General features: G+C 44.9%; 1 protein-coding gene across 1 annotated transcript; it reads left to right on the top strand.

The window, feature by feature from the left end:
- Positions 1-2,637: 2,637 nt before the first annotated feature.
- On the top strand, positions 2,638-4,704 carry LOC123185024 (putative F-box/FBD/LRR-repeat protein At3g49480). Its single transcript, XM_044597045.1, has 3 exons — positions 2,638-3,524; positions 3,933-4,076; positions 4,191-4,704. The coding sequence occupies exons 1-3, from the start codon at positions 2,673-2,675 to the stop codon at positions 4,584-4,586; spliced, it is 1,392 nt and encodes a 463-aa protein (XP_044452980.1). The 5' UTR covers positions 2,638-2,672; the 3' UTR covers positions 4,587-4,704.
- Positions 4,705-10,465: the final 5,761 nt, after the last annotated feature.

Below are 10,465 nucleotides of genomic sequence, written 5' to 3'. Positions count from 1 at the left end.
TGCCTCCTCATCTGTGCCTACTGGCGCCCTTCTGGTTCCGCTCGTCGCTGAGTGTGTCACCCACTTGAGGACACAGGGCCGCGCAACTCCGTTGCCTGATCATTGCTCTGCACGCCTCCCCAAGTGGCCTCGGGAGGCCGCCTCACGAGGCTCCTAACGACACATGATGACGCGCGCCTCGCGAGGCGAGGTCCTCGCGAGGGCCTTGCTCATGAAGCCCTGGCGGTGGGCCATCTTGGGCCTTCTGTTGGCTCCGCGCCATGGGCTATAGGCAGACGGACCTGGGTACCCCTAGTACCATGGGCCCACCCTCACTGTGGGGTCGGAACGACGGCCGTGCTACGGGAGGGCCGACACAGACTAGGGAGAATATATGAGAGGAAAGGGACATGTCCGGCTAGGTTGGGGCGATTTTATGGAATTTGGGGTGGGTCCCACCTGTTAGATCCGACGCGACGAATGTGTTTGAGCCTGTCCGGGCCTCCCCTATCGGAAGTGAGGGGTGTCGATCAGCCCATACACATAGGATCCGTTTATGGGAGCTGACTGGGTCGCAATTTCTTGACCGGTTAGTGTCCGAGCTGTTTGCTCCGATATATATATAGGGCCAATATAAGAGGTGGCATTGATGAGATGACAAAAATTGCATCTGAATATACAAGCTTGGATAAAAATAGGAATTTCACTAACCTATCATAGATAAAAGGGTTTTTATTATTTATGGCACTAGTTGTGCCCGACTACTCAGTTTTGCCACTAGAAATGTTAACTGCTCAAAAATGCAATTGGTCCGTTAGACGCTTCCTCAAAATTGCCATCATACACCATTATTATCAGCTCAAAGTCCGTTAACCATGTTATAATGACCAAAATACCCATGGAACAACATGACAGCTCTCCATCTATCTCACTACGATAAAGTGTGGGTCCCACTTGATCCCAATAATGTTCGTATTTTTCTCTAAAACTATTTGCTTGCTTACTCCTCACAAGTGGGGCTCACACTTACCATAATGAGATAGAGAAAGCTGACATGTGGGTCTAGGAATATTTTGCCATATAACATGGTCAATAGGTTAGAGCTGAAAAATAACGGTGTCTAATGGTAGTTTTGAGGAAACATCTAATGGAACGATGGCATTTTTAGGTATCTGTTGGCAGTTTTTAGCAAGCATCTCACAGAATAATAAGATTTTTGAGTAGTCATTACTTCTGATGGTAAAAGTGAGTAGTGGAATACAATTAGTGGCATAAACGATAAGAAAAACCTAGATAAAAAAAGAGTGAGCCCATCTCAAAAAGAGAAAGAGAGAAAAAAGGAAAGTGAAACAATGCTTCGTGGGCCGCTTCATTCTGGCTAGAATCTATACCTAATAATAAAGGATCTATTGCTTGTGGCAGTACATCACACGAATTGCCTCCAGATTTGCTAAATATTACCCATCGATGCCACTTATAAGTGACAAAAAACGATTCACATAGAGGAATCCCCAGCCTGGGCCGACCCATGTAGAGACCGCCTATATTGCACGCTGTGTGTTGGGAGAAGACGCAGCGTGCCCGTTTGGGCCGACACATGTGCGGGCGGTCTGTTTTTAAATTTTGTTTGTTTCTTTTCATTTTTTATCCTTTAAATAATTTGGTAATTCAAAAAAGGTCCGAAATTTTTAAAAAGATGGAATTTTTAAATAAAATGTTTAATAAATCATAAAATTTGGTGGGTTCAAAAAAGGTTCCTATTTTTTTTAAAATGTGCACATATTAAAAAAATACAATTTTGAAAACAAATGTTTGGGACATCAAAAAATGCTCATGATTTTTTTAAAGTTTGTGTATTAAAAAATGTTAATGAAATTCAATAAAATTTAACAAATTCAGAAAAAATGTCCATTAATGGAAAAATAGTCTAAAAATTCAAAATTTTCGTGATTTATAAAACAGTTTACCCATTCATAAAATGTTTGCTGATTCATACAATGATCATGCATTTCAAAAAATGTTCGTGAAATAAAAAAAATGTTCATGAAATTCAAAACTGGTTCCACCAAATTCCAAAAAATGTCCGTCGATTCTAGAAATGTTCTCCGATACAAGAAAATTATTTAAAAAAATATTCACAATTGTAAGAAAATATTTGCAAACAGTATAAAATGTTCATGAGTTCAAAATATGTTCTTGATTTTTGATTTTTTTTGTAAATTTGTAAAATTGTTCACGAATTTAAAAAATGTTCATGATGTCAAATATGTGCACGATTTTTAAATAAATGTTCACTGTTCCAAAAAAATTTCATGATTTCAAAAAATTGGAAGTGATAATGTATATCGATGATGTAGCAAAATGTGATCATGACCATTGAATATTATGATTTTTTTTATTGCAACCACTGTTAAAAAAAAATTCAATTCAACGATTTACCGTACAAAGATTCAAAAGCAAATAATAACGGTAAGAATTATGTTCCATGTTATTTTTGTGTTGAATATATCATATCTTAGTGTCGGGAATTTAGGATTTGCCAGAAAATGACCAATTATTAGTCGACGGATAAAATCAATTAATCCATATCTTTAATCTGCAGTCAAATAAAACGCTAACGATAAGCGATATCCTCAATATTGGTTGCAACGCACGGGCTTTTGCTGGTCATACCAAACCCTCCCGTCACCACCATGGCCGAGGGCGCCGCCCCCCTCCTCCCCACCGCTGGCTACGACGGCGAGGACCGAATCAGCGCCCTCCCGGACGACCTCCTCCGGGCCATCATCTCCTCCGGCCTCCCCGTCACGGACGCCGCCCGCACCACCGCCCTCGCCCGCCGCTGGCGCCACATCTGGCACTCCACACCGCTCGTCCTCGACGATGTCGAACTGCACGGGTCCGCCCGTGACGCGATAGTCTCCCGGGTCCTTGCCGACCACCCGGGTCCCTTCCGCGCCGTCCGCCTAGCCGGATGCAGGTTCGCCTCCCTGGACCATAACCTCGCCGAGTGGCCGCGCCTCCTCGTCACCAAGGGCATTCAGCTGCTCGTCCTCGTCAACATGCACATCCAGCCTCAGCGCACCTCCCCGCGCCTCCCCGCTGAAATCCTCCGCTGCGACTCGCTCCAGCGCCTCTTACTGGGCTTCTGGACGTTCCCCGCCGACGTCTCCCACGTAGCCGATGTCTTTCTTCCTCACCTCCACAATCTCAATATGTTAAGGATTGACATGAGCGATCATGACCTGGAGTGCTTGGTTGCTGCCAGCCCCGTTCTGAAGACCCTTTTGCTCGCCCAAAACAAGCCCAAGCATGTGCGTCTCCGCAGCCAAAGCCTCAATTGCGTGGTCGTTGGAGGATCCCCGGTGAAGGAGGTCGTGATGGAAACGCCGCTCTTGGATCGCCTTATCTTGGTGGAACCGCCTCCTAGTGCTGTTGGAGGTGCTGGTATGAGGGTCAAGATTACCTGTGCACCCAACCTGCGGGTGTTTGGCTACCTGGAGCCGAGAGCTCACAAGCTGCAGATCGGCGATGATGTCATCGAGGTACGGTTACCTCTCCATCTCTATCTCAACATGATTTTTTTTTAAATGGTCAAAGGGTGTTGCATATGTTCATAAATCTTGTCAGGGCGTACAAGAGGATAGGTGATCTATCTCAAGCATGAAATTATTTAGGATTTTAGAAAATCATTACATCCACTGAGATCCATCCACCAGGGTCTTCTCTACGGTTATAAAACAGTTAATGAGTTATGATATTTATATTTCTTTTGGTGCAAATTATTCCATCCATCCATCAAGAACACTGTGGTTCATATGTGTGAGTATGATGTGTATCTGTCAGTCTGTCTATCCATCAAGAACTGTTAATGAGTATAATACTTATTTTTCCATCAGTCAAGAACAGTTAATCAGTATGATGTGTATCTGTCTTGGTGCACCTCACTGCAGCCAAACATAATGGTGAGCCCAAGAACGGTGCTTCCAGGCGTCAAGATATTGGCCTTGAAGGTGAATTTTGGTGTTTTCGAGGAGGTCAACATGCTTGCCAGCTTCCTTAGATGCTTTCCCAATGTTGACATGCTTCACATCGAGGTTTCTCCCAATTCTTTTCAGTTAGTTGATCATTTGGCGATGTTATAATCAATTACTAAACAGCATGATCCATATATGTAACTGAACTGTTTACGCACTGGCATAAATTTGCAGTCTCTCCTGCACGATCCATCCGTACCTGGCTATGAACCCACTGGGGAGCACCATGCCAAGTTCTGGCTGGAGGCCAGTCCGATCAAATGCTTGCGATCACATGTCAAAAGGATGGTTATCCACAAATATCAAGGGCATCAAAACGAATTTGAATTCCTCAAGTTCATCTCCAAGGATGCGCTGGAGCTGCAGTCTTTGGTGCTTGTGCCACCTAAAGAACAAAATTCCTTGCCGAACGAGGTGAATGAGATGATAGACAGACTGGGGTGTCCACGGTTTCGAGCATGGGCCTCTAAAGTGTTGCTGGTGTTGACTAAAGTAGACATTGGTTTTATTTTGCAGAAATCATCCGACCTTACGGTCGACGACCCTTTTCGCTGCTCGATGCATGGCTAATTTGTTTGATGTATGTATATATGTATGCAAGATCAATCCAAGCCTCTTGGCGAATCATTGACTGCTGTAGTGAGATCACAATGTTAAAGTTTGGAGGCATGCTATCTCTTCGGTTAAACCAGGTCTCAACTAGGAGTACCAAGAGTACATGCTAGTATCTAAGCTGGCAGAACTACTGAAAAGACCAGCGTTATCTTATCATGTTATCTAACGTAATGCATTACTAGTGATGAATCAACTACTATGTGGTTCTGAAATCTGAATATGGTATGCATGCTTTATAGCCATTTTTCTCTGCTATGCTCTGGTTTTGTAGCGTGCCACCTCTGTCAGTTTTTGTCAAAGATTAAAATCGCGGGAGAAAAGATTTCGCGGTGGCCTCTCCCAGCAGCTATAGTGGCCGCCATAGCGGGCAATCGCGGCAAATAGCGAAAAAAATTCTGATGGGGGAGATGATTTCCGGAGGGTTTTGCTCATTGTTGAGCCATTTATAGGGAGTTGTGGAGGATTTCGCGGCACCAGCCATAGCATTGCGGCGAGGCTCCTAGGCAGCTATAGCGCAGCTATCGCGACAATTTTGCGGGCTATTTTAATCTATGGTTTTTGTTCATATCATCAGATGATCAGACTATACCAGGCTAGGTTGACAAATTTTCCGGTGCTATGAAAGAGAAAACAAACTTGTGCTAGAACTGAATTGAGGAAGACTCCTAGCATGTTGCTGTTACATGCACAAAGGCCATATTGCTGAATCGGGGAAGGTCTTTTTGTGTGTGGCAATAACTGAGCAAGGTCTGGGAGCTACCCCCAGAAGAAGATTTCAACCACACAGGACCTGACTAGCTCCTGCACCTGCTAAGTAAATCTGGTCTGACCTTGTATCCGGCTGTTATTTTAGAGGCAATGGCGCCTTGGAAATAACACAGTTAATGGTAAGTCTCAAATCTTTGCTTCAGCGCACTTCCTGCAAAACCACCTCCACTTCTCCAGTCTCACGCTGGAGAAGTTGACTTCTCTGTGTTGTTGCCTCCGCATTCTGGAATTTGGGCTGGTACGTATAGGGTATGTTTGGATGCTCGCACCATTTTTGGGTTTCCAGGGAATCTAGACAGGCAGAGCCTGATCTAGGCGATACGAGTTCTGAGCCATATTTTTCAAGTTGTTTGGTTGCATGTGTTGCCTCTCCTCGCATGAGAGTTGAAACAGAAGCACAACGTTTGGTTGCCTCTGTATGCTTTTCCAGATGCAACCTTTAGCTGTTTGGTTAGGTGCACATTGATGAGTGCCGTAATTAATACTTACAATATGAGTTGTGTGAAACAACGAGATGAAGTTAGGGTCAGAGAAAATTTCAAGCAAGCGATCACGTGCAACGAATTTGACGAAATTCATCTAAATAAATCCAAAGTTGAACATGAAATTGAGGAGTTACAGTTAACGAAACTTGGAATCAATTGCTGGAATGGAATCACATCGTCAATCCACATCTTTTTCACGTAGACCTCTCGCGAAAGCAGTGGATTGACAAAGTAGTTGAACAAGAGGGTATGTGAGAGAGGTTGAAGAAAATAAGTTCACACACATGAACACCCATGCTACAATAGAACATGCATATTCATATATGACAGTCGAAACATAAAACTTACTATACGAAATTGTGTGACGGGAGAGATGAAACTACTTCTCAAAGAAAAATTCAAACGATCGTCGTGTGCGGCAATTTTGACAAATTCGCCTAAAAGAACTCTAAACATGCACACATAATTGAAGATTTACCGATAACAAGAATAAGAATAGAACGTTGATGTGCATTTTGTGTGTGTAGATTTTATCTTAAATTGAAGCACCATTGTATAGATTACAAGCGACAGATGGACAAGATTAAGGAATACAACGGTGCTTCAAGACTGCGGTTCATCAACAGCACCTTCAGCCAGTGAGAATCCTTTTTTTTTTGAGACAAAGCCAATGTGAATGTGAATTTCCTTTTCTGGCCCCTGGAAACTGCGGACTCTTGAGGGCCGTGGAGTGGTTTGAGAACTGTGCGGGTCAATTTCTAACCAAACAAACAGCTCAGATTTGGACCCAGAATGCCTGCATCGTTCCAACCTCCAACCTTACGTGGCCCATTTCTCGAGTCCACCCCGTCTCCGTCGAACGGCGCTGTTGATTTAAACCAGTACCATATACAAGACAGTATATGTGAGGAATCTGATCAGGTAGTCATGTTTATATTTTAATGCATTAACATTGATATCATATATTATCCTCTAACAGTTTGTTTACAATATTTCTATGTGCATGACATACTTGATGTTAATTGGGATGATGAGGACACCCAACGTGGCCTCAACACACGCATCCGGGGAACATCACATGATCATGGCGACACAGTTACATCATTAGTTACAGATTTCTTCGGAGGGAACGTTATTGGCCCATCTTTTATCCCCGAGGAGTCACAACCATACACTTACAATTACGCATCAGGTTCCCAACAAGGATTCCAGACTCCACCACCTACGCAGGAGTCGTAGACACAGGAAGCCGAAGTGGAGTACGGCCGCGGTCTACATGTAACTCGACCACCTAATCGCTTGTTGCTTTCCGGTCCTAAGGAAATGCTAGGTGGCCGTCGTCAACTAGGGTGATTCATCTATTCACGTGTGCGACCCATTGTATCTACATGTCAGTATCAGACTTTTCGATTTAATCCAGTGTTTCCCGCCTATATCTCCCGCCATACTATCCCGCTTCACTTTTCGGCTTATGTTAGGCCGAAATAATTTTTTTTGGCTTATGAATACTGTGCAACCGTTTCCCTCCAACCCCTTCCCGCCATATCTTCCCGCCAACCCCTTCCCGCCATATGTTCCCGCCATACCGCAGTCATTCTTTCCCGCCATTTTCTCCTCTCTACCTATAAAACCCCCTTCACACGGAGGTGGATAAGCAGTCCAGTGCAGTGTAGTCGAGATGTCTGGTTATCCTTTCGATCGTAGTTTTCATCCTGGATGAGCAGATGTGTTTTGAGCCTAGCCACCGATTTCAGGATGGGCAATAGGATAGTTACATGGGACGAACTTACCGATAGTGACACCATAATGAATGAGTTGGCTGACGAATTACGTAGGTCTGGGTGGCTTGAAAGGACCTATGAGGAGGTACGTAAAGAACTTCTTAGGTTGCATGAAAGGTGGAAGAGGGTAGTGGAGCCAAAGAGTGAAACTTTCAGAAGGACTGCAGCAAAGAATCCATATTTATGGACTGACGACAGCGAGGACGAAGATGATATATTCATGCAGCTGCTTCCGGGTTCTGCATCGTCGAAGGGCAAGAGTTCTGGATCGTCCAAGGGCAAGAGATCTGCATCCTGGAAGGGCAAGAGTTTTGCATCGTCCAAGGCTAAGAATTCTGCATCCTCGAAGGGCAAGATTTCTGCATCGACGGAGGATGACTATGATGCCTTCATGTAGTTTTTAAGCTGTATTCCAGTTCTACCGTTTAATTCAGATGTATTTGCGCTATTAGTTTGTACTGTCTTATTGTATGGCATTATGTTCTATAATAATTTCATTTTGTAGTTGTTACACAATGTTCAATAATTAGTGGAGGGAAAGAAAATGCCACATTTTATTCTAAAACTGTATATTTTTTGAATTACGACACGGTACAACTGAAAATAAGATGCATCGTACTATTGAAATAAAGCTACATTAAACTGCAGAAATTAAGATACATACGATTGAGAAATTTAAAATACTACCACAGGAATCTACTGAGTCCAGCGTGGATATTTTCCTTCTCCATCGTCAGCTTCTTCAACTGCCTTGGCCTCACGAGCCCTTTCTTTCTTTTTCTATCTCTCCGCCTCATGAGCCTCATTTCGCTGTCGTTCCTACTCCTCCATGCGACGAGCCTCTTCCCTATTTTTCTTTCCTAAATCCTAAAAAAGGGTGTTGCTCCGCATAGTATTCTTTTAACTCTCTCTTTCTCTTGCTCTGCTTTCTTCTCAGCTTCCGCCTTCTCGCGTCGCTCTTCCGCATAGAAACTATTCCACGCACGGAGACTTCTTTCACGAACCTCAGTCACTGCCCAAGCCGGCATCTCTATGTCAATCCAATGATAGTACATGCACAGAGGCGAAGGAGACTACAACAAGAAACAAGAATGTTATTAAAGAATCAATCAAAATACCAACAATATCTATTCGTGATGGTTAAAGCATACCGGAGGCTTGTCGAACTCTGAAATAGCTACGTGTGGATCTTCCTCACAATTGGCGCATATGAAAAACTTCATGCCCAACCAATCTGAAAAATCCGTCATCTTCTTCACCTTGCAAAGATCGTCACACCAACACCGCAGGACTTCCAACCCCGGAGGCAAACTTGCATTCTTCATTTTCCTCGCCCTAATGCTTTGATCCGAGCAAGGAAAACTCATACTGACTGAAAAAATGTGTTACACACTTTGCGCAGTGGCGATTTCGACGATGGCTGGACGAGGATGACGAGAGCCTCAGTGTCTCCTTTTATAGGCCCAGACGACAAATGACGGCGAGAAAATAAGCGCGAACAGATGAAGTTAGGCGGGAAATTTTTGGATCCCTGTAGTGTCGGCACAACAGGTTTCCGTAGTATCGAATTCCCGCAGCGAGTGAGTGATTCGCACAGTGCCATCGCATCCGCTGAAGAAAGCCGGAGTGATTCCCGGGTAGCAGCAGGGCATGAAAGTCGTCACTCATTAGATTCCCGCCCATCAAATTCATCGTCGTTTGCGCACGTTGGAATCAGTGCCGTCTGCAACAGGGAACCTGTCGCGCGTGCAGCAGCAATAGAGGAGCCGCCTCCTGCGGTGGCGGCCTGGCCCACGCCTCGGCCCGCGCGCAGCAAGGGCTGTCGGCCAGGGAGCAGCAGCCGCAACGCTCGCCGCCTCGCCCGGTGGCAGTGTGGCCCACAACGTGTGGCTCGTTCCGTCTCGGCCGCTGGCGCTGTACAAACACGTTATACCCCGCACGGCCGCCTCCTGCCGTGGCGGCAGGTGCCACGTGTCACCTGCCGTGTAACACCCTCGATGCGACTATAGCTCCCACGTGTCGAGGCACGACTTAGAGACATAATCGCATTGAAGGCATATGTCGCAAGTTAGGCAATCTTCACAACATCCCATGTAATATAATAATAAAAGGGGAGATAACATAGTTGGCTTACACTCGCCACATCAATCAAGTACATAAATAACATTACATCATGCATACACTCATGGCCCGACTACGGCGTCAAAATAAAAGAGAACCCAACATGCGACACGGTCCCGATCACCCCCAACTGGGCACCACTACTGATCATCGGGAAAGGAAACATAGTATCGTTGAGAGTCTTCGTCGAACTCCCACTTGAGCTCATATGCATCTCCTAGAGCGGAATCATCAGGCCCTGCATCTGGTGTAATAGTAATCTGTGAGCCACGGGGAATCAGCAATCTCGCACCCTCGCGATCAAGACTATTCAAGCTTATAGGTAAGGCAAGGGTAAATATAAGTGGAGCTACATCAAGCGACTAGCCAGTATGGTGGCTAACGTATTCGCAAAAGAGAGCGAGAAGAGGAGGCAAAGCACGAGCGAGAAGCTAGAGAACAACCTGCGCAAACATTACTCCAACACCTTGTCCACTTCCCGGACTCCGCCGAGAAGAGGCCATCACGGCAACACACTCAGTTGATTCATTTTAATTAATTAAGGTTCAAGTTATCTACAACCGGACATTAACAAATTCCCATCTGCCCATAACCGCGGGCACGGCTTTCGAAAGTTCAATCCCTGCAGGGGAGTCCCAACTTAGCCCATGACAAGCTTGTTGGGTTTCGTAGTAATTTC

The sequence above is a fragment of the Triticum aestivum genome, chromosome 2A (assembly GCF_018294505.1).
Source record: "Triticum aestivum cultivar Chinese Spring chromosome 2A, IWGSC CS RefSeq v2.1, whole genome shotgun sequence".
In the NCBI taxonomy this organism is placed as follows: Eukaryota; Viridiplantae; Streptophyta; class Magnoliopsida; order Poales; family Poaceae; genus Triticum; species Triticum aestivum.
The sequence above is the reverse complement of the archived record's forward strand: the minus strand, read 5'-3'. Positions and strand labels throughout refer to the sequence as shown.

Coding starts and splice junctions, on each gene's coding strand:
- LOC123185024 (XM_044597045.1), top strand. CDS start 2,673: ATGGCCGAGGGCGCCGCCCCCCTCCTCCCCACCGCTGGCTACGACGGC. Junction 3,525..3,932: donor TCGGCGATGATGTCATCGAG/GTACGGTTACCT, acceptor ACCTCACTGCAG/CCAAACATAATGGTGAGCCC. Junction 4,077..4,190: donor TTGACATGCTTCACATCGAG/GTTTCTCCCAAT, acceptor ATAAATTTGCAG/TCTCTCCTGCACGATCCATC.